This window comes from Rhinoderma darwinii, chromosome 8 (assembly GCF_050947455.1).
Source record: "Rhinoderma darwinii isolate aRhiDar2 chromosome 8, aRhiDar2.hap1, whole genome shotgun sequence".
Classification (NCBI taxonomy): Eukaryota; Metazoa; Chordata; class Amphibia; order Anura; family Rhinodermatidae; genus Rhinoderma; species Rhinoderma darwinii.
Genome location: NC_134694.1, coordinates 77,168,146 through 77,193,594, shown reverse-complemented (window position 1 = coordinate 77,193,594; position 25,449 = coordinate 77,168,146). Strand labels below are relative to the sequence as shown.

General features: G+C 42.0%; 1 protein-coding gene across 1 annotated transcript in view; it reads right to left on the bottom strand.

Annotated features, from left to right (window-relative positions):
* STAG2 (STAG2 cohesin complex component) overlaps positions 1 to 25,449 on the bottom strand; it is a 159,883-nt gene that overhangs the window by 20,248 nt on the left and 114,186 nt on the right. Inside the window, exons 22-27 of the mRNA XM_075835782.1 lie at positions 24,448 to 24,535; positions 24,063 to 24,143; positions 23,881 to 23,973; positions 10,427 to 10,601; positions 3,934 to 4,073; positions 2,794 to 2,895 (exon numbers count right to left, since the gene is read on the bottom strand). Coding sequence (XP_075691897.1) covers positions 2,794 to 2,895; positions 3,934 to 4,073; positions 10,427 to 10,601; positions 23,881 to 23,973; positions 24,063 to 24,143; positions 24,448 to 24,535 — 679 coding nt within the window. The remainder of the gene's footprint in view (positions 1 to 2,793; positions 2,896 to 3,933; positions 4,074 to 10,426; positions 10,602 to 23,880; positions 23,974 to 24,062; positions 24,144 to 24,447; positions 24,536 to 25,449) is intronic.

Genomic DNA, 25,449 nt, shown 5'->3' with positions numbered 1-25,449 from the left:
GCTTTCGATTGTTGCATCAAAGGGGTTAATGGCAGGGATCGGAACTAGCTCCGGTTCCTGCCGTTAGAGGTGGATGTCAGCTGTAACATACAGTGGACTTCCACGGCTGATGACGCCGGAACAGCTCCTGAGCCGGCGCCATCGGAGGCCGATCAGGCTCTGCCGCCGGGCGGGTCCTGACCAGCTTCCATGCCAGGCAGTATTAGGCCTCCGGTTGCCATTGCAGCCACCAGAACCCCCGGCAATTTTATTACTGGGGTTCCAATGAGCTTAAGTGCAGCGATCGCGTTTGAGCGCTGCACTTAAGGGGTTAATGGCGGTGATCGAAGCTAATTTCGGTCCCCGCCATTACAGCCGGATGTCAGCTGTTAGATACCGCTGAGATCCGGCGATGATGGCACCGGCTCAGCTTCTGAGCCGGTGCTAAATATTAGGCATATGGATACGGCAATTTGCGGGAAGTCATGGCATTCCATGGCGTACCCATACGGCAAATGTCGGGAAGGGGTTAAAAAAAAAATAATGATTTATGTGAGGGCTTAAATTTTGCTGGGCAAGCTGTAGTTTTCACGGATACCAATTTGGGGTATATGCAACTTTATCACTTATTTCATTTTTTTGGAGCGCTAAGGTGACCAAAAAACAGCAATTTGTGTGATTAGATAGATAGAGTGATAGAGTGAGAGAGAGAGAGAGAGAGATATAGCGAGATAGTCCTACGATGGCTTGTTTCAAGGGGCGCCGCCCTAATTCTAACACGTTAAATACCGCGATCGACCGAGGCAGTTAATGTGTTAAACGGGCGTAATCAAAGTGATCTTTGATTCCGCCCGTAACAGTGACCCGCTGTGTATGCAGCACGCTCAGCCCGTGAGCTCACTCCATACTTTCCCTTAATCCTTATCACATACAGTTACATGATATTGCGTTAAGGGGTTAATGAACCTTGTGCCCTGTGACTCAAAAGCTTCTGCCCGCCCCACTTATATGAAATATCACGGTAAACTAGGGCTGGGAAATTATGACCAGAATCAAAATCACGATTAATTGAACATGTAACCTCGATTACGATTAATGAACAATTGTTTTTTTTTAGACTACACCATCTATTTCAATGCTGCGTCATTGAATATTTACCCCGAGCCTGTTGTATACTACTATATATAATATACCCACTGACACAGTATAATTCCCCTATAACTGCCCACCACACAGTATATTTCCCCTATAACTGCCCTCCACACAGTAGAACGCCCCCATATCTGCCCTCCACACAGGATAACGCCCCCATAACAGCCCTCCACACAGTATAACGCCCCCATATCTGCCCTCCACACAGGATAACGCCCATATAACTGCCCTCCACACCGCATAATGCCCCCATATCTGCCTTCCACACAGGATAACGCCCATATAACTGCCCTCCACACAGTATAACGCCCCCATATCTGCCTTCCACACAGGATAACGCCCATATAACTGCCCTCCACACAGTATAACGCCCCCATATCTGCCCTCCACACAGGATAACGCCCATATAACTGCCCTCCACACCGCATAATGCCCCCATATCTGCCTTCCACACAGGATAACGCCCATATAACTGCCCTCCACACAGTATAAGCCCCATAACTGCCCTCCACACAGAATAACGCCCCATAACTGCCTTCCACACAGAATAACGCCCCATAACTGATCTCCACACAGTATAACACGCAATAACTGTTCTCCAGTTTAACGCCCCCATAACAGCCCTCCACATAATATAACGTCACCATAACTGCCCTCCACGGTATTATGCCCCCTATAGCTGTCCTCCACAGTATTACGCCCCCTAGATCTGCCCTCCACAGTATAGTGCCCACTATAGCTGCCCTCCACAGTATAGTGCCCACTATAGCTGCCCTCCACAGTATAGTGCCCACTATAGCTGCCCTCCACAGTATAGTGCCCCCTACAGCTACCCTCCACAGTATAAAGCCCCACATAGTTGCCCCCATGCTGTAGAAAACTCCACAGCTGCCCCTACACTGTATAATGCCCCCACAGCTGCCCCCCCCCCTCACACCAGCCCACTAGTGCCTAATAAAATACATACTCATCTTACCCCGTTCCAATGACAAGTGGAGCAGATCCCTATGCTCCTTCGGTCTGTGTGGCTCGGTGCAGACCGGCGCGATGAAATTACTGCTTTGCGCCTGTCTGCGCCGAGACGTGAGCATCCGGCAATACATTGTAATTGTTAGAGCAGGGACCGAACGGCTCCTTGCTCTACCATTGGATTTAACTGCATCTGCGTATTGAAGACGCAAATACAGTTGAAACTGGGGAAAAAATAAAAACCGAAAACGTGCAAGATGACATTTGTTAATTGCGCTGAATATCTGCTTTGTTTTTTGTTTCAATTAATTAATACAATACTTGTAATAGGAGCAGAGCTGAAGTAACCTAGAATTGCCGCTATACAGTGTACGGAGTTTTCTGCTTCTGGCACAGACCAATGAATAATCTCCGGTGCCCGGGAGGCAGCCGGAGCAGCTCATCGGTGCGGGGTGTGGGTTCTGAAAAACTGCCCTCTGCCCGGATAGCCCCTTTAAGTACATGAAGATGTAAATTCCTCTACGTCGTCATTCATCAGTATTAAACTTACAGAAAAAAAAGACTTAATAAATGAACTCACACACACCATGAAAATAAATATGTACTAACTGTACAACATACATGGTTAAGGTAAATATATTTTTCCAGGGTTAAATGGATTTCGGCTTTTTGACAACTGACAATACAGCATACCTGTTGTAAACTGAGAATGAGTGTCTTTGCACATTGGATTTTATCGATCTGTCGAGTTTTGCTCATGGTTTCTTTTATGATGTCTCCATAGTCATTATAATACTACAAAAAAAAAAAGATTGCATTAGTGACCTCAACACAAAATTATTTATTTTATTTTTTTTGCAAGAAAGAAAAACAATTTAGCTTTATTACGGCTACCAGATTTCACAGTAGTTATCATCTGCAAGGAAGGAAATACTCGACATAAGATTAACACAGATTTTTGTTACAATCCTGAAAAAAATATACAGATTAAAAACAACAATTTATAAACTAAATGCAAATGAGGGAAGAGTTTAATCTTTATGGCAACACTTTTTTTTTTTTTTTTAACTGACCGTTGTCACGACTAAGACTAAATGGCGATTGCAGAAAGAGAAAGATCAGGGATGCTTCCACTCTAGCGTAACATTTGTGTTTACAGGACTAGCTCAAACAATAATCCTTACAATTAATTAAAAGGATGTTGATCAATTTGTGCCCACATGTTGATAAACTTGTTAACCCTGACGGATTTGATCTTTTTTGGAGCGAATGTACAGAGGGAATCGCTAGAGGGAGCCTACGAGACATTAGTCTACAGCAGTGCTTCTCAAGTTGTAAGGTGGGCCTACTAGTTAGCGCCCCCACAGGTGTTGGGGAGGCCCCTTTGACAGAAGTTTTTACATGCTGCACGAGCTCTTTCTATGGTCGTACCAATCTCTGATTAAGCAACATTACAGGTTCCCTTTTGTGTTTATTTTAATCTACTGGTCCAAGGAGGCAAATGTTAAGTTAAATTGAGGTAATTATTAAAATACTGGCATGAACTACAATCAATGGTGAGGTACCGGCATCGCTATGTAGAAAAAGATTGAGACGCTCTGGTCTACAACACTCAAATTTCCTGATTTAGCCTTTCAGCGCCCTATTCAGATTTTTGAGTACTGCTTAGTGGGTGCATTCCTGATTAGGGTATCCTTATAGAGCACAAACTAAAGGATTTATCAGGTGACAGACATCATTTAAGTACTTATTATGCAGAAAATATACATCAATGAAAGCTGCAACAAATTAATTATTATTAGTTCATATTTACAAACACCTTTATATACATACCCGCATATACTGCTTGAAGATATCAGCCGCAGTATTCATTTCCACCACATTATACACTATGAGCTTGCAGAAAGCTGCAAGCAAATTTCTTCTTTTGTGTAATGCTTCAATTTTACTGGCTTCATCATCTTGTTGACCATCTAGACAAAGTGGGGGAAAAAAAAGACAGAACCTTGAAGATTTAAAAGGAAAGTCAAATAATGTGGCGCATGAATTAATGAATACCTAGTAACCCCTTAACGACCAGGCCTTTTTTGGCCTTAAAGGGAATGTGTTGCCAGAAAAACATGTTTTTTTTTTAAAAATTAAACATTTAGTGTGTGGGTGATTAAACATTGTTCAAATTTTTTTTATTTTTTTCGCGAGTCAGGAAATATTATAAATTTTTTCTAATTTATAATACTACCCATTTTTGGTCACTAGATGGAGCTAGTTCCCAAAATTGCAGCATTGCAACATTGGGTTAAAAGCCCTCGCTCTAGTGAGCTCTCAGCATCCCCCCCTCCTTTATCCTGGCTAGTGCCGGGATAAACGAGGGGTTTGAAAGGTTTAACCTCCTACACTGTGTGTCGCCATTTTTTGAGCTAACACACAGTGTAGTAGGTTTACATACAGTAGTAAACACACACAAACACTAACATACATTGAAATCTCTTACCTGCTCCTGCCGCCGCGGCTCCCTCCGGCCCGTCCGCTCCGTTTGCTGCCGCTGTTCCATGTGCACAAGTCCGGAAGCCGCGACCGGAAGTAGTAATATTACTGTCCGGCCGCGACTTCCGGTCCACAGGAAAATGGCGCCGGACGGCGCCAATTTCGAATAGGACTGTGTGGGAGCGGCGCATGCGCAGTTCCCACACAGACGCCGTACACGGCAGTCAATGGGACGGGAGCCGTTCGCAGTCCCTATGGGACTGTGGCTGCCGTATTCCATGTCTGTGTGTGTCGTTAATCGACACACACAGAAATGGAACAAAAAATGGCAGCCCCCATAGGGAAGAAAAAGTGTAAAAATAAGAAACAGTAAAACACAAACACACAAATGAATATAAACGTTTTTATTAAAGCACTAACATCTTTAACATATAAAAAAATTATTTGTGATGACACTGTTCCTTTAAAGAGGCTCTGTCACCAGATTTTGCAACCCCTATCTGCTATTGCAGCAGATAGGCGCTGCAACGTAGATTACAGTAACGTTTTTATTTTTAAAAAACGACCATTTTTGGCCAAGTTATGACCATTTTTGTATTTATGCAAATGAGGCTTGCAAAAGTACAACTGGGCGTGTTTACAGTAAAAGTACAACTGGGCGTGTATTATGTGCGTACATCGGGGTGTTTTTACTTCTTTTACTAGCTGGGCGTTAGGAATGGGAGTGTATGATGCTGACGAATCAGCATCATCCACTTCTGTTCGTTAACACCCAGCTTCTGGCAGTGCACAGACACAGCATGTTCTCGAGAGATCACGCTGTGACGTCACTCACTTCCTGTCCCAGGTCCTGCATCGTGTCGGCCACATCGGCACCAGAGGCTACAGTTGATTCTGCAGCAGCATCAGCGTTTGCAGGTAAGTAGCTACATCGACTTACCTGCAAACGCCGATGCTGCTGCAGAATCAACTGTAGCCTCTGGTGCCGATGTGTCCTCGCTCGTCCGACACGATGCAGGACCTGGGGCAGGAAGTGAGTGACGTCACAGCGTGATCTCTCGAGAACACACTGTGTGTCTGCACTGCCAGAAGCTGGGCGTTCTGAAGAGAAGTGGATGATGCTTCTATACACAACGCACAGCTAGTAAAAGAAGTAAAAACGCCCCGATGTACGCACCTAATACACGCCCAGTTGGACTTTTACTTTAAACACGCCCAGTTGTACTTTAGAAAGCCTCATTTACATAAATATAAAAATGGTCATAACTTGGCCAAAAATGCTCGTTTTTTAAAAAACAAAAACGTTACTCTTATCTCCATTGCAGCGCCTATCTGCTGCAATAGCAGATAGGAGTTGCAAAATCGGGTGACAGAGCCTCTTTAATGACCCAGGTATTTTTTAAGCTTTTCCATCGTCGCATTCCAAGAGCTATAACTATTTATTTTTGCGTTGACATAGCTGTATAACGTCTTGTTTTTTTGTGGGACAAGTTGTATGTTTTAATAGCATCATTTTGAGGTACATATTATTTATTGATTAACTTTTATTAACTTTTTTTGGGGAGGGAATAGAAAAAAAACCGAAATTGCGCCACTTTTTCGTGTCCTAAATCGACGTCGTTTACCGTGTGGTATAAATAACACAGTAACTTTATTAAGCGGGTTGTTACGATCGCAACGATACCAAATTTGTATAGATTTTGTATGTTTTACTACTTTTACACAGTAAAAAGGCTTTTTTTTTCAAAATTATTTGTTTTTGTGTCTCCATATTTGAAGAGCCATAACTTTTTTTTATTGTTCCGCCGATGCAGTTGTTTGAGGGCTTTTTTTTTTTTTTTTTGCTGGAAGACTTGTAGTTTTTATTGGTACCATTTTAGAGTAAATGCGACTTTTTGATCACTTTTTATCACATTTTTTTTAAAGTCAGTATTCACAGAAAACAGCAATTTTTCCATAATTTTTTATTTTATTTTTTACGCCGTTCACCGTGCGGGTTAAGTAATGTAATAGCTTTATAGTCGGGGTCGTTACGGGCGCGGCGAAACGAAATATGCGTAACTTTTTTTACTTTATTTTGTTTGTTTTTTAATAGTAAAGCAGTTTGTAAGGGGAAAGTGTGTTTTTCCTTTTTTTTTTTTTATTAACTTTATTAAAAGTTTTTTTTTTTTCTTTTTGACTAGTTCCACTAGGGGACTTTAATATGCGATCATCCATTCGCTATTATAATACTCTGCACTACTTTTGTATTGCAGTGTATTACTGCCTGCCCGTGTAAAACGGACAGGCATCTGCTAGGACATGCCTCGGGCATAGCCTAGCAGGCATTCACTACAGGCAGGCCTAGTGGCCTTTATTAGACCCCGGCTGCCATCGGAGACACAGACACTCTGCGATTTTATCACCGGGTGTCGGTGGGATGAGAGGGAGCTCCCTCCCTCTCTCCAAAACCACTCAGATGCGGCGCACGCTATTAAGCGCCGCATCTGAGGGGTTAAACGGGTGAGATCGATACGAATATCGATCTCACACGTTCGAGCAGGGATGCCCCCAGCCACCTCTGGCAGCTGAGAGCAGGGAGATTTAACGGCTCCCTGCTCTATTTACTTATTCTGATGCAGCGCCGTAAAAAGGCATATGCATCAGAATAAAGCCCATTAGTCGCCGCCGTGAATAGGCGTATTGGCGGTCACTAACAGGTTGAAAGAAAAAATTGCCATTGCAGTATAATCATACAATGATCGTAGGTAAATATTTGTTTGTTCTTAAAAGATAGTTAATAACATAATGTGTAATACCTCTCACCAAACTATTTTCAGTACATTCTAGGTATTTGCTCAAAAGAGTCATTCAGACCAGATGTGTTTCAATATATTATGCAGTGTTTGCACTTTAACGTTACATATACGGTATAACAGGAATAAGCAACAGATCCAAACAGAACTTGACTGTATTAACATATTTATTAATATTAGGTAAGCATGCATTCAGGTAGTGTAAAATCACTCTTTATAGGAAAAAAATAAAATAAATAATTTTATTTTGTTGTTACTTTAATCTTTTTTTTTTTTTTCTCCATAAACTTTATAACTGTTTTACATCTTTTTTTTTTTTTTTTGTCCCACTAGGGGACTTCACTTTGCGATCTTATGGTCGCAGATATAAAGCTTTGGAATACTTAGTATACCAAAGCATTACTGCCTGAGTGTAAAACAGACAGGCCATCTATTAGGCCAGGCCTCTGACATAGCCTAATAGGAAGTTGCTAAAGGAAAACCCGGGGGCCTATTAGGTTATAAATGCCCTATCCCCTACCTAATCTGATAGTCGCTGTAGAGAACAGTCGTTTTTATTTTGAAAAACTATCATTTTTAAGCAATTTATGAACAATTTTAGATTTATGCGAATTAGTTTCTTAATGCCCAACTGGGCGTTGTAAAGAGACGTGTACGACGCTGACAAATAGAGGTCGCCTTGTCGTGGCAGGTGGGCTCGCACATTTTGATCAAACTGAGCGCTAAGAACCTCACATTTATTAACATAACTATAGCAGTACTGCAATAAAAATAATAAAAATGCACAATAAACACCCACAGTAACTTTACCGAAGTGTATTGAGAGTGAATAGACATTGCCTCCAGCCAGGACGTGATGTCTATTCACACTCCCGACACTTCGGTAAAGTTTCTGTAGAACTTACTCATACCACAGCGTGATCTCGCGAGATCACGTTGTGAATGATAGCCCAGCATGATCTCGCGAGATCACAGTGTGCTGTATGAGTAAGTCCCACAGAAACTTTACCGAAGTATCGGGAGAGTGAATAGACATCGCATCCTGGCTGGAGGCAATGTTTATTCACTCTCCGGACACTTCGGTGAAGTTACTGTGGGTGTGACAGCACAGCGAGATCACGCTGTCCTGTGAATACAGATGGACATGAATGGAGAGAAGTGTATCTACATAACAGCGCCGATCAGATTATGTAGGAGATAGGGCACTTATAATCTGGTGACAGAGCCTCTTTAAGCCGGAACTCTGTTTAAAGGGAACCGGTCACCAGCATTTCACCTATTAAACCAGCAATACCAGGTGGTAGTGCGTAAAAAAATAATTTCAACAGAACCTATAATTGTCTTCTTAGTCGGCTCTGTAGCTTTAGTATTCAGTTTTTTAGTGTTCCTGCACTGTATGCTAATAAGCATAAGAGTCAAATCTTCGTTTGAAAAGTGTCATATCTTCATTTCTCAAGTCTTTCCGAGTTAATCCCACCTCCTTACTTTTGATAGACAGCTCCACGCCTCCCCTCAACACAAAATCCTGCGCTTGTGCATAGAAGTCCTCTTCTGGTGTGTGCGCACAACGGGACACCGGATTATTATGATAAAAGGCGCAAAATGTTTGCAGACCGTTATTTACAGTCGGAGTTCAGGAGAGGGGATAACGGCAATTAACTTTTGATTGCAGCGGTCAGTGAGGGATAGGTAAAGTTCAATAGGTTAAATTCTGGTGACAGGTTCTCTTTAAGGCCCTGTTCACATCACATTGGTAACTTGCGTGTCACGACACGGCCACATTGGCTTTTATTACTTGAAATGTAGGCTACAGGACATAACTATCTTTGGGTGAACGACTTGTATCACGGCCAAGTTCTATGTGCAGCCCCAGCCCGAAACGGTACAATACAACAACATATATTATATTAAATAGATATTCTATATGACTATATATCTATCTAAACACAGATTTTTTTTAAGATGAAATCATCATGATCTATCTAAACGCAGATTTTTCTTAAGATGAAATCATCATGATCTATCTAAATGCAGATTTTTTTGTGTCATGCAAATAAATATCATTATATATAGTTCTGGGTGTACGTGCAGCGTAGGGTCCAGCCTCAGAGGTCGCATGGCCAAAAAACTCTGTCCGGTAGCCTACAGTTGTGTTTTACTTTACATTATTCTTTTCCCTGCCAGGAAAGGAAGCAGATAATACTAATAGAAAGATGGGTTGAAAACTTTTCTGTGATATTTGTGACAGGTCACAACCATCACATGCCCGGAGACCACACAGGTTGGTCTCCGGGTCAAGCTCTGTGATATCAGCTGTCTAGAGACCGATGTATCCCGGAGTTCCATGCAGCAGGATGAGTTGTGGAACGTCCTTGCGCAGTTAAGTTCGTACCGCCTGGACGTTTATGTACTCTGTGGGCGGTCCCACAGTTGGTTAACTTTATTCTGTGGGTCAGTGCGATTACGGCGATACCAAATTTATACAGATTTTTTTGTTTTACTAATTCACAATATGAGAAACTAAACAAAAAATAAATCATTTTTTTGCCCCGTCATATTTTGACACCAATAAAAATTACATTTACATTTTTCATCGTGAGGGCATGTTTTTCGTGGCTCAGAGCTGTAGTTTTTATTGGTACCATTTTGTGTTACTACAATTGTTCGTCCCTAGACTACTGTGCATCTTTTCGGCAGCACCACCCGTTTACACAATGAGATGTGCTGCTGACTAGTGACCATTTGTATGGCTGTATAAAAGATCTGCCAATGAACGAGCGTTTGTTCATTCATTGGCCGATTGCTGCCCTGTTTAAACAGGGCATTGATCGGGAACGAGCAGTCGTACTAACGCTTGTTTACCCGATCATTGACCCATGTAAAATGGCCTCTGAACAGCCTCAAACTGAAAAAAAAAAAAAAAAGTCCAGTACAGCTAAAGATAATGTTTAAAGGGAAAAAAAAACACCACTAAATAAAACCTTCTAAATAGTGTTTAATTATTAATCTAATGAATGTATAATTTGTGGCATTACGTAACCACTTACCTGAACTGTTATTATCATCATCTTGGTCAATGAAGACATGATCCAAAATAAAGCTTAGTAACTCAGACTGTAATGAGGAGTCTGGGGAATATATAAGTGGCTCTAAAGCTTCACGGCCGCCACTTGCAATCTGATGGCTAAAGATCATTAGCACATCACAGAGAATAGTAAACGCCTAAAATAGATGTGGCAGAAACAAATAACTTTGTTAAACACACAGAAAAAAACCCTATCAAATATTTACATTGTGCTTCTACAATAAGAGAATGTGCAGTTAATTTGTCGAGAACATCTAAAGTCTTAAAGGGTATGTGTCGCTAGAATTTTTTTTCAGTTAAACAATTAGTATTAGGTCTTCAAACCTTCTACACTGTGTGCCGCCATTTTCTGAGCGGCTGCACAGTGTAGGAGGATTAGATACAGGGCTCAGCAGACAGTATCACACGAACATACACGAACATAATACACACATCACATACACGAACATAAATTACCTGCTCCTGCCGCCGCCTCCGCCGGTCTACGCTCCTTGCGCCTTTGCTGAACATATGGCCGGGAGCCGCGGCCGGAAGTCGTCATCATACTGTCCGGCAGCGGCTTCCGGTCCACATGAAAATGGCGCCGGATTTCGCTCTACAAACTAGCTTAGTTTTGGTCTGTGTGGGAGCAGCGCATGCGCCGTTCCCACACAGACGGCGTACGCTTCTGAGAATGAGACGGCGTACACTTCTGAGAATGGAACGGCTCCCGTTTGCATTCTCTATGGGGATGTATGTGCCGTATTCCATCTCTGTATGGGTCATTAATCGACACATACAGAGATGAAAAAAAAAATAGCAGCCCCCATAGAGCAGTAAAAGTAAGAACTCAGTAAAAAGTTTAAAGTCACAACAGTACGAAATAAAAATGTTATTTATATTTTATTAAAAGCAATATAATAATAATAAAAAAAAAAATCATGACACCTTTAACAAATATTACTGTGTATAAAACGCACATGCAGTGTATCATAGAAGTGGAATGTAGAGTACTAGAAAGGCAAGAGATCATACTTGTTTATTTTAAGTACAAATTAATTTTTTTGTGTCATATGTATAAGGAAACGAGCCAAAAGTCTCGAACACCAAGAATAATATCAGATCAAGCAGTATTTCATGTATACACATTACTACTGCCATTTTAAAGTGAAGATCTGGGTTACTATCGAGATTTTACAAAATATCGACCTAACTAGGGGGTTTAACATTCCAGCTAAGTTAGTTCTTTCTAGCAAATGTCTGGTACCAACCGTATATGAGCGTGAAGTACGAATACATTTAAAGGCTATGTACACCTTTGAAATCTTTTTTTTTTTTTTAAATAAAAATGTGTATCAGTGTGTATTGTGCAACTTTCTAAATACTTTATTAATAATTATTTTTACAGCTGCTCTTTGTATCCTGTATACAGGGAAGCTGTATCTAGCACCAAAACCTGTATCCGTCAGGTCAGTGGGACGGACTGGTTCAGTGTCAGAGGGTCGTGCGTGGATCCACCTGTTATTGATCACATCTAAGTTATGAATTTAGATGTGATCGATAGCAACTCGATCCGATGCGTCAGGGACACGCAGGGCATGCTGGCACTGAAACCGTCAGTCCCACTGACCTGACAGATACAGGTTTAAGCGCTAGAAACAGCTGTTCTGTATACCGGATACAAAGTGCAGCTGTATCTAAAGAAGTGAAAGTATTTTTTAATAAAAAGGTATTTATAAAGTTGCACACTGATACACATTTTTATAGAAAAAAAACAAACAAAACAGATTTCAAAGGTGTACATCGCCTTCAACCCCTTAAGGAGTGAGCCATTCATTTTCCACGTTCCAAGAGCCATAACTTTTTAATTTTTCCGTCAATAGAGCGGTGTGAGGACTTATTTGTATTTTTTTTTTTTTTGGGTGGGGGGGTTGTAGTTTCTATTGTCAAAAAATTCTTTATGGGCTGAAATTAGAAAAAACGGATTCCTACATTGTTTTTTTATTTTAGTTTTTACGCCTTTCATCGTGTGGTAAAAACGACAAATTAACTTTATTCTCAATACGATTATGGTGCTACTAATTTATATAGGTTTTTTAAAAATTTTATTACTTAGAAACAAAACAACTTTGTTAAAAAAAGAAATTGTTTTGTTTCACCACATTCTGAGAGCCATAACTTTTTTATTTTTCTATGGATTGAGCGGTGTGAGGGCTTCTTTTCTGCAGGAAGAGCTGTCGTTTTTATTAGTACCATTTTATGGCATGTACAACTTTTTGATCACTTTTTATTAAAAAACATTTGCGAACTAAGGTGACCAAAAACAATGATTTTGGCATTTTTTTTATTTTTTTGCAGAGTTCACCGTGCAAGTCAAAAAAATGGTGTATTGTAATAGTTCAGACTTTTACGTACGCAGCAATACCAATTATGTTTATTTTTTTTACATTATTTTAGAGGGAAAATGGAAAAAGCGGGGTTTTTTGAACTTTTAAGTATATATATATACACACACACACACACACACACACACACACACACACACACACACACACACATACACACATACTTCCGTTCAAACGTCACTTAGAAACTTCCTTATTTTTGAAAGAAAAGCACAGTTTTTTTCAATGAAGATAACATTAAATTAACCCCTTAATGACCGGGCCTGTTTGGGCCTTAATGACCAAGCCAGATTTGTTAAATCTGGTATGTGTGACTTTATCAGAGAATAACTCAGCGAAAGTTTTGAATATCCAAGTAATTCTGACATTGTTTTTTCGTCACACGATTTGCGGAAATTAATAAAAAAATAGAAAAATTGAAGTAATTTTGTAAAAATTATAATTTTTCCCTATTTTTAAAGGCAATATGTCACATATGTACATACATACTGAACAATTTTTTTTATTAAATATATATTTCCATCTCTTTACTCTATTTTGGCAGCACTTTTGAAAAAAAAAATTTTTTTGGAGCAATTTAGAAGACTTACAAGTTTAGTAATAATTTTATACATTTTGAAGTACATTTGGTTTTCCTGCACCAAGCCAGGTTTTCAGAGGCTCATAGGTGTCAGAATGGTGGAAACCCCCACAAGTGACCCCATTTTGCAAACTACACCCCTTAAGGTATTTATTAAGGGGTGTTGTAAGTATTTTGACCCCACAGTTTTTTTGTAAGAATTCATGCAAAGCAGGAGTAAAAAAATATAATCTCACTTTTTTCATAAAAGTATCACTTTGAAGACCGATTTCTTTGTAAAGCGACCATGAGAATGAAGAAACACACCCCAAAATCTATCACCCTGTTTCTCCTGTTTTCAAAAATGCCCACATTGTGACTCTAATGCATTGCCTGGACACACAGCAGGGCTTGAAAGGAAGGGAGCACCCGGAGGCTTTCAGGACTCATATTGTGCTTGAAAATGTTTTAGGCCCCACTGTATATTTGGAGAGGTTTTGAACTACCAGAACGATAGAAACTCCCCATAAACGACCCCATTTAGAAAACTAGACCCCTTAAGGTATTTATCTAGGGGTGTAGTGAGTATTTTGACCCCACAGTTTTTTGCTAAATTTAATACATAGCAGGTGAAAAAAAATTAAACTTCACTTTTTTCATAAAAGTATAAGTTTGAAGACCGATTTCTTTGTAAAGCGAACATGAAAATGAAGAAACACACCCCAAAATCTATCACCCTGTTTCTCCTGTTTTCAAAAATACTCTTATTGTTGCCCCAATCTGCTTATTAGACGTGTGGCTGGGCCAAAAAGAGAGGGAGCACCCTTTGGCTTTCAGGGCACAATTGAATAAATTCTAGGCCCCATATCATGCATTTAGAGGCATTGAGCTGCCTGAACAAAAAAAAAAACCACGCAGAAATGACCCTATTTTAAAAACTAAACCCCTAAAGGTATTCATCTAGTGGTGTAGTGGGCATGCGGACCAAACATTTTTTAAAGGAGGAAATAATGGGTATCATTTCAGACACTATGGGTATATAATGTTTTCTTCAAGCTTTTATTACGTTTCCACATGAAATAGAGGAGACGTGGTAGAAGGTTATTTTATTAGAAATATGCCACATTAATAAATTTCTGCGGCATACAGAAGAGAAGTGAAGCCGTGTATTCATAACGGATACATGTCGCTATAGACGTATTTGCCTGTACTTATGACTATGTCTTGCTGAAGAAGCAGTTGGTGCCATTATGATGTCATTGTGGACAGAATTCTGTCCTAATATAAAATCAGTCAGAGAGGAAAAAATAAACTGTACTGGAGTGACGGGCAATATCTTCAAACAAATGGAGGAAAATGTATCCAACTATGTTGCAAACTCGAGTCTGTTCACTAGATAGAAGAACACCTGCAGGGCTGTCAAGACAAGGTTTTTTTATTTCAGTGACTGGTTGTACAACGTCTCTTTAGCTCCATCAATCCTTATGAGGGACGAATGTGCCAAGTGACGCGGTACACCATAACAGGCCCCTGCCCGGCAAGGTAGGAACCGCTATGTGCACAAAACAACCAATCACCTACAGAATATATAGAGGGGCAATGTCCAAAACCATCTATAGGAACAGTAAAGGATCACTAATCCCCAAAATGATGTCAGTATTTCCAGAAGAACCGTAACAAAGCCCATGGTGTATTGATAAGGAACAGCTCAATTATTAGAGATCCTCAAAAAAAAAAATATCATGCCCGTATCACGGTACAGAATTAGGAATGTAACAGCCGTATGTGGCAGGACACAGTCATAAGAAAAAGGAAATACATCCCCAATTTATTCTTGTAACCATTGCTAAAATGCACGACTTCCACTAATTCAGGGGCGGCACGGGTCGCAGGTGTTGGATTTATCTACTAATAAATGCAATGCCCACATTTATTTTTTATTTCAAGAACACTTGTGGGGTCCATGTTCTGAATAGACAGATGTGGGCTCCTGCACAATAAACTGTATTCATTTGTGAGTGATCAAGTCCAGGATTTAATTGTCCAAGAATTGTATAAAAAAAATCATAAAGAGGAAATTTAGTTTTACAGTCTGAAATAAATAAACCTCCCCATGAGAATCCCTCCCTCCCTTGGAAAGCCCAGAAACGAAACAAAAAAATATGCATAAATGAAATTGACTCCCTAAAAAGAATCCCCCCCACCCCACCCTTTTTGGTTTTCCCTAAATTATAGATAAAATTAATAATTAGAAAGGGTGTGGTAGGTCTCAAAACAGGGGTAGTTGCACAGGTCTGGATTTGAAGGGCACATGGGGCCGTAAAACCGGGAATCGCTCCTCCTTCCGTGTTTACTGCACACCCGGCATCTCTTTTGGGGGTATCTTTGGTTCACAGAGGCAGGGACGGGGTGAAGGAAGTGGCGCTCAGTGAGCCTTTTGACATCCTCTGACTCGAAGGAGTCTCTAGGTGCGGGGGAGTCAAACAGGAGGTGCTCTACAATTTTCTCCTGATACTGGAGGAAACTGAGTGTTTCCTGGGTCTTGTAGAGCACATAGCTGTTGTAAGTGGCCATTTGGATAAGGTAGATCGCTACCTTTTTATACCAGGCCCTAGTTTTGCGCTTGACCAAGTACGGTTGTAGGACCTGGTCAGATAGATCGACTCCCCCCATGAACTTGTTATAGTCCACCACAAAGACCGGTTTCGTCTTATCAGAGGTAGCGCCCCTCTCTCTTACTGTCACTGTGGTGTCCTCGTGCACGGTGGAGAGCATGTACACGTCCTTTTTGTCACTCCATTTGACAGCGAGCAACTGGTCACTTGCAAATGAGAGTGACGGACCCCTTACTAGTCGCCTGGACACCAGTCGTTGAGGGAAGCCGACTATTTTTTCGTACCGTCCCACAGGCCCCTGTATTCGCAGCATGGAGGGAATTATACAGGGGGACACTGGTGTAGTAATTGTCGGTGTACACATGGTACCCTTTTTGTAGGAATGGCACCATGAGTTCCCAGACAATTTTCCCACTAATGCCAATATCCTCTGGGCATCCTGGGGGATTAAGGTGGCGGTCCCTGCCCTCATAAATGAAAAAGCCACAGGTGTAGCCCGTTGTGCTCTCGCACACCTTATAGAGAGTTTCACTCCGTATCGGGCTCTTTTGGAGGGGATGTATTGGCGAAACGATAGACGGCCCTTGAAGGACATAAGGGACTCATCTACCGCTAGTTTTTGGCCTGGGGTGTATAAATTTAAAATGAGTCACTTAGGAGGGAGATTAGGGGTCTCAGTTTGTTGAGGCGATCATAGGCTGGGTCACTTCTTGGGGGGATTTGTGTATTGTCAGAAAAATGCATGAAACGCATTAGAGTCTCATAGCGCGTTCGGGCAATAACGGCTGCAAATACAGGCGTGCTATGGATAGCGCTGGTAGCCCAATAGGAGCGGATAGAGGTTTTTTTTTACTATCCCCATGTTTAGGGTAATTCCCCCAAAAAATGTTATTTCAGAAACTGTTGTGGGGATCCATCCTCTGGCATAGCAAGACCTGGGATTTTGGGTGCCAAATTGCCTGGCGTATAAATTTGTCTGCTGGACGATTAGTTCCAGGACCTGATCGCCTATAAACAAATGAAAAAAATTATAGGGACTAAAATGAGACATCTGCGTTGATGCCTGGAGTCGCTGTAAATGGCAAAACTTGGGGGGAGAAAGCCATTGCAGGATCCCAAATTGCGGAATTGACTGCAGTACTAGGCCCGTCTCCTGACGCTTCACCGCTGACCGCTGCGTCCACCACCATAGGGCTGGGGGGTCCAGCGGCAGAAGCAGAACTTGTGTCGCTTTCTGAGCCAAGTTCTGCTTCTGACGCAGTGTCCGTATCACTGCCGGAACTGCTAGAGCACAGCATGGCGTATGCCTGCTCTGCAGAGAACATTCTGCGGCTTCTGCGGTTCATGTTCACCACACTAATAATTGTTTTTTTTTTAGAAGACAAACAAAAAACCGGGGGTGATTACGGGTAATCTGGGGTGATTACGGGTAATCTGGGGTGATTACGGGTAATCTGGGGTGATTACGGGTAATCTGGGGTAATTACGGACAATATTCGGATAATATCGGAACACTGGCGAGTAAGTATGTGGTGTATTTTACAGTATAATACAGCACAAGATTTGTATAGTATCTCTCTCTCTCCTCTCACAGATCAACTACAGTGAGAGGAGGGAGGGAAAGAGCACAAATCTTGTGCTGTATTTTGAAAATATGGGACTATGGTCACTGATAGGTATATCACAGGTATATCACAGTGACCATCTGATCAGGGACCAATTATAACGGTCCCTGATCAGCTTCTATTTATAGGCAGAATAGCTGCCTTTCAACTGACAGCGCATGCGTGCGCCATTTTTTTTTAAAATTTTCCCGGCGGTTGGGGGGAGGGGGGGGCACGATCGGGGGCCTAACAAGTAGTTTTTTATCTCCTCTCACCAAACATTCATGGTGAGAGGAGATAAAAAGTTAGATAAAAAGTTAGACTGTGCTCCAAGCCCTCAGCTACCTCCGGTAGCTGAGAGCAGGGAGCTATCTCTTTTCACGGCACCGCAATTTTATTCTGATGCAGTGCCGTGAAAAGGCCTATGCATCAGAATAAAGCCCGTTAGTGGCCGCCGTGAAAATCAGAAATACACTCTATACATTGTGAATGTGCTAAATGACTATTCTAGCTGCAAGCGTCTGTTTTTTTAATGCAATATCTACATAGGTGTATAGAGGCCCATTTCCAGCAACCATCACTCCAGCGTTCTAATGGTACATTGTGTTTGCTAACTGTGTTAGAAGGCTAATGGATGATTAGAAAACACTTGAAAACCCTTGTGCAATTATGTTAGCACCGCTGTAAACAGTTTTGCTGTTTAGAGGAGCTATAAAACGGACCTTCCTTTGAGCTAGTTGAGAATCTGGAGCATTACATTTGTGGGTTCGATTAAACTCTCAAAATGGATACAAAAAGAGAGCTTTCAAGTGAAATTGCCAAGAAACTGAAATTTCCTACAACGGTGTGTGCTACTCCCTTCAGAGGACAGCACACACAGGCTCTAACCAGAGTAGAAAGAGAAGTGGGAGGCCCCGCTGCACAACTGAGCAACAAGACAAGTACATTAGAGTCTCTAGTTTGAGAAATAGATGCCTCACAGGTCCTCAACTGGCAGCTTCATTAAATAGTACCCGCAAAACGCCAGTGTCAACGTCTACAGTGAAAAGGCGACTCCGGGATGCTGGCCTTCTGGGCAGAGTGGCAAAAAAAAAGCCATATCTGAGACTGGCTAATAAAAGGAAGAGATTAATATGGGCAAAAGCACACAGACATTGGACAGAGGAAGATTGGAAAAAAGTGTTATGGACCGACGAATCGAAGTTTGAGGTGTTTGGATCACACAGAAGAACATTTGTGAGACGCAGAACAACTGAAAAGATGCTGGAAGAGTGCCTGACGCCATCTGTCAAGCATGGTGGAGGTAATGTGATGGTCTGGGGTTGCTTTGGTGCTGGTAAAGTGGGAGATTTGTACAAGGTAAAAGGGATTTTGAATAAGAAAGGCTATCACTCCATTTTGCAACGCCATGCCATACCCTGTGGACAGCGCTTGATTGGAGCCAATTTCATCCTACAACAGGACAATGACCCAAAGCACACCTCCAAATTATGCAAGAACTATTTAGGGAAGAAGCAGGCAGCTGGTATTCTATCTGTAATGGAGTGGCCAGCGCAGTCACCAGATCTCAACCCCATAGAGCTGTTGTGGGAGCAGCTTGACCGTATGGTACGCAAGAAGTGCCCATCAAGCCAATCCAACTTGTGGGAGGGGCTTCTGGAAGCATGGGGTGAAATTTCTCCCGATTACCTCAGCAAATTAACAGCTAGAATGCCAAAGGTCTGCAATGCTGTAATTGCTGCAAATTGAGCATTCTTTGATGAAAGCAAAGTTTGAAGGAGAAAATTATTATTTCAAATAAAAATCATTATTTCTAACCTTGTCAATGTCTTGACTATATTTTCTAGTCATTTTGCAACTCATTTGATAAATATAAGTATGAGTTTTCATGACCCCAGACTTTTGAACGGTAGTGCATGTGTATATGTGTGTGTATATATATATATATATATATATATATATATATAGAAATACGCATACATATATATTTTTTATTTCATTTTTTTTCCACTACTAATAACTTTAGTAAACTTAAATTTTAAACATTTTATTAGTCACCCTATGGGACTTGAACCAGCGATCGTTAGAATGGTGGTACAATATACTGCAATAGTAATGTATTGCAGTATATCGTCATTTTCACAGGCTTCTGTTAAGTTGAGCCAGAGACACGGCTTAACAGAGGCAGACAAAAGGCAGACCTGGGGGCCTAAATTAAGCCCATGGGCTGCCATGACAACCACCGGCACCCCCTGATCGCGGAGTTGGGGTGCAGATGAGCCGCCAAAGGGGGCTGCCCCCTCTTATCAACACTTCTGATGCTGCGGTGTCAATTACCCGCAGCATTTGAGGGGTTAAACGGCCAGGAACAGCGCGATCGCTGTTCCCGGCCGTTAGCCCCGGGTGTCAGCTGTAAAACAACACAGCTGACACCCGCAGCGTATGGAGGGCGCTCCACACTTCCCTATGACGCTCACGTACATGATAATGCTTCAAGAGGTTAATGCGGAGTTCACACTGCATTTTTTTTTTGCATTTTTAACATGAACTCCCATTGAGAGAGGTGCGAGTTGATCCACCAAAACAAGCATGTTAAAAACGCAGTGCGCCCAAAAGAATTGTGACGCCAATTTTAGAGAGGCTTGTCACATATAAAGTAGTATTGAACAAACACAATATTACATTTTAGTTCTAAAACTCCATGTTCTGAACCAATTACTAGCATAATCATTGCCTTTTTGTGGTTATTGCTATGCACCTAGATACTACTTAACCTCATCCGCTACACATGTAGTGCAGATGTGCTTTACAACAGCATGACGAATGCTCAGGAGATAAGCCCGCACCATATGCGGCGGGTGCTGGTTGTAATATAAAGCTGACACCTGACTGCAATGAGGCCAGGATCAGAAAGAACTTCGATCCCGGACGTTTAATCCCTCAGATGCTGCGGGATCTGAGGGGTTAGACTGAGACAAGGAGTTCTCTGTCCCCTGACAAAATCACGAGGTGGGGTGGAGGGGGGGGGGGGAGATGTAGCTATGGCAGGTAGAAGCTTAGTGTAGGGAAAGAGGAAAGAACTTTGCTGAGCTCTAATAATGTTTTAGACCTCCAAATATAAAGTACTGTAAGTGTATGTCTTGTACTCTGTGCTTTATGTGAAATTAGCTTACACACCTGAGTTGAAGAAAAACCGGATAGTAAAACATCATAAAATATATAATTTCCGTTAGACAGGCTCTAGTATCAGTTATAATAGAAAAGATCACAGCTCAGTCTCATTGACTGTATACTTATGGTCTCTTAGTCTAATAATCCTTCCCTCTATAAAAGCCGCCCTCCCAGCAGACAGAAATGGTACTTGTTCTAGCTGCCCATGTGATGCTGTACTGAGGCATCATGGGATTGACAGCATAGTGGGAAAAAATGCAGGGGGAAATCTAAAATCAAAGATGCCTGATCAGAAGCAGGCAAGAAGGCTGAACTGTGACTACAGTATACCTAAAAGAAGTCCAAAGCTTGATGGATAAGTCAGGTGGTGAAGGAGCGTGTAGTTATGGAAAAACTTGTTTTTGTTGGGAGTGTTTAAGAAAATTATAAAAAAGATGTTATTGAAAAAAGCGCAACACATTTGTAAAATAAAACCTAAAGAGAGAAATAAGGCCTCATGCACGGCCGTGATTTTCGGGTCGGCTGGCCGCGGACTGTCAGCGGACTGTCAGCCGCAGGCCGCCCGCAAATCGCGGGACATGCACATGGCCGCCGCCATTGTTTTCAATGAGCCCGGACCACAGAACCGGGCCGTAATAAGACATGCCCGTTCTTTCTGCGGTCCGGGCTCCCGGGCCGTGCAAGGACCGCAAAAACTACGCTAGTGTGCACGGCCCCATTGAAAAAAATGGGGCCGTAATTCTCCCGTGGATTTTCGGGGGAATTGCGGCCGCAAAAACACGGTCGTGTGCATGGGGCCTAACAGGTAGCAGGAAGAGTCAGTTTGATCTAAACATACACACACATATATATATATATACATACATATATATATATATATTTAAATTTATTACTGCTATGCCACCAATTTTCTCTTGAAATGAATTTTTGTAAACTCTGCTGACCAGGGTAGAAAACGAAAAGGGAGATCAGAGGCGTAGCTCGGCTCTCCAGCACCCGGGGCAAAGATTCAGATTGGCGCCCTCCCCGACCCCCAACTTATTTCCCGACATCTCCTTCCCCCTCGCCAGGTTTGCTCTCTCTACCAATCAATGAGGTGCAATTTTTTTTAAAACAAATTTTTTTATGTAACTAGCATAAAACCATTTGTACATTTTACAAGCGATATAGTTCTATAAGGGAGTTACCATAACAATAAATTAAAAGAAAATAAATTAAAGGGGGCAACACAGAGCCCTTGTAGATAGTGCCACACAGAGCTCCCTCGTAGATAGTGCCACACAGAGCTCCCTCGTAGATAGTGCCACACTGCCCCCGCGTAGAAAACACCACACACAGCCTACCCGGTAGATCGCGCCACACACAGCCCCCCCTGTAGACAGCGCCACACACAGCCCCCCCTGTAGACAGCGCCACACACAGCCCCCCCTGTAGACAGCGCCACACACAGCCCCCCCTGTAGACAGCGCCACACAAAGCCCCCCCTGTAGACGGCGCCACACACAGCCCACTGTAGATAGCGCCACACACAGCCCACTGTAGATAGCGCCACACACAGCCCACTGTAGATAGCGCCACACACAGCCCACTGTAGATAGCGCCACACACAGCCCACTGTAGATAGCGCCACACACAGCCCACTGTAGATAGCGCCACACAGACCTCCTGTAGATAGCGCCACACAGACCTCCTGTAGATAGCGCCACACAGACCTCCTATAGATAGCGCCACACACAGCCCCCTCTTGTAGATATTGCGCACAGCCCACCCTTGTACTTAATGACACACAACCCCTGCCCCCCCCTTGTGCTTAGCGCCACTGAACTGCCATACTGACACCAGAGTGGAAAGCGGTAGCCTACCACTACCACTCACGTGACTCACCTTCCAGAGGAGGCAGGGGGTCTTGCAGCGGCGTTCTGACTGGGGTCGGTGTCAGCCCGGGAGTGGACCAGTCTAGTTACCTGACCTCATGTCACTGACGTGAGCTCTGGTGACAGGTCAGATGACTGGACTGGTCCACTCCTGGACCGGCACTGACCCCAGTCACACCGCTGCCGCAAACCTCCTGCCTCCTCCTAACGCTGAACGCTACTGCAGCCGCCGGCATACAGGGCACCTGTCAAGCAGCGATCAGCTGTTTGGTACGGCTGCTCAGCTGCGCCCCCCCCCCCTTCCCTACCTCAGAGTTGCGCCCGGGGACATGCCCCGCCTGCTCCCCCCTAGCTACACCCCTTGGGAGACGGAGCTTTAGGGGCTGTAAACAAACTTAATTGTTTTCAACAAAAATATGTTTTTGTAATATATATATATATATATATATATATATATATATATACACACATACATACATACATACACACACATATATAGACAGACAGATATATCCAAAAATAGACAGCACTCCAATTCAAAGGTGAAAAAAATTGGTTTTTATTTACCCTTGTGCAACGTTTCGGCCCTATATGTTGAGCCTTTCTCAAGCATTTTTTTCACCTTTGAATGTGCTGCCTATTTTTGGAGAATATATATAAATATATATATATATATATATATATATATATATATATATATATACACACACACACACACACACACACAGTCCAATGGTAGATGAACACAGCACTCCAATGGTTTCCAAAAAATCAGGCCATGTGCTCGTTACCTGGGGGTGAATCAATTCCCCAAAAGAATAGGGAGAGACATAGAACACAGCAACGGCACCAGGACTTCAGAGTAGATGAAAGCAAAAAGTGGATTTATTCACCTCAATAAAGCAACGTTTCGGTTCAACTGGAACCTTTCTCAAGCCATGTGTTCTATGTCTCTCCCTATAAATATATATATATATATATATATATATATATACACACACACACACACACACACATACATATATATATATACACATACATACACACACACACACACACACACACACACACACACACACACACACACACACACACAAAGACAAATCATAAGGGGGCAAAGGCATACATTCTTATACTAAAATAAAGAATATATTTTAACTAGAAGATATCCAATTCACTTGACATTTCAAAGAAATAATGATTACAAACCTGTTCTTTTACAGCAGTGTGCACATTGGTAAGGTAATGCTGACATATTTGGCAAAATACTCTTATTTGTCTCTTTAAGGTTATTAACTCCTCCTAAGAAGAAAGATATTTCGATTACAATATAGTATAGTACAGAGCTGAATCAGAAAAAGTACATAGGAATAAGATGATGCATAAAATACCTTAGTTGAGCCAGACTCTGATATCTTTGCCAGTTGCCAAAGAATTACATAATGGGTACACTGTAAAGCATGGATGACAATCTGAAACAGAAGAGTGTGATGCATTCTGTAACTAAAGAGGAATGAAAATAAATACATTTTAAAGAAATACCATAATGGCTCATGCACATGATAGAGCCCTGTGCACAGACCCTGCACAGCTCCTTTAGTACGGAGTTATACAGCCTCCTTGCACTGTCATACAGGCTCCATCTGACTTTGTGTGTATTAAGATATTATCCTAGACAGAGTTCAATGGAGAGCCACATTCTTTCATTCTGCCTGATTCACGAGTAACCTGATTGAAAAATTCTCTGTATGAAAAAGTAAAGCGTAATATACTGACCTGCTCCGGCATGTCTCCATTTTCAATGCCAGTTTTTAATAGCTTGTAATTGCCGCTAAACAAGTCCCACCTGGAAAGATCGTGTGCACTGTAAAACACAGAAAGAACTTTTAATAGTTTCATTATTATAATTTTATTGTAATAAATTTTAAAAAACTCGAAGTCTTCAGTATTGTATCCTGAATAATTACACAACATTAAAAAAATATACGTTTTCCATAAAATCAGGATTGTTGAATAACCCCATTCAGGGCTATTAGGTATGACTATCCACATCGTGAAGGACAATAGGGGAAATGTATTAAGCAATTTGTGCAAAAGGGATTTTTTTTGAGTACTTCCTGATTCAATTCAGTCTGCACAGAAAAGCAAGGTAATGAACTAATAATCGGAACCAGAGAGCTCCTTGCTTCCTTTGACAGGTGCCAGCATGCTAGGCGAGTTCACGCCTGGCCCTGTAGTGTAGTGAATGTGCACGCCTCCCTACATCCTAATCGGTGCATGGCGATTAGAACGATGAGCATAAAAATTACACTACGCATGCGCCGATTAGTATACTGTGCATGCGCAGTACAACCTTTAAATTACCGTTCTATTCGGCACTAATGCGCATGCACCGTTAAGGATGCCTAGTACGCAGGCCCCTGTCAATCAAAGGAAGCAGGTCGGGGAGGGGGATAGGACTGAGGAATGACGAGAGCGCGTTTTGGAGCAACGGTGACGCCCTCTTTGTTCCAAAATGCTCATTTGCATAAATGTAATAAAAGCTTTTTCTCTTCAAAGGAGGCACTCTGTGGAAAAACATAATACACAGCAGAAACAGGTAAGCCTAATCTATAATAGCCTGTAGGCAGTTCAATACGGACATTTCTGGTTACAGACTACAGCCATAGCCCCGCTCCTGATCACGCAGGCACACTTGCTATGAAATCATGCTGGTTGCCAAATTCATGTTTTACAATACTAAGTTGTACAGCTTAGTGTCAAAATGTACGAATTCAC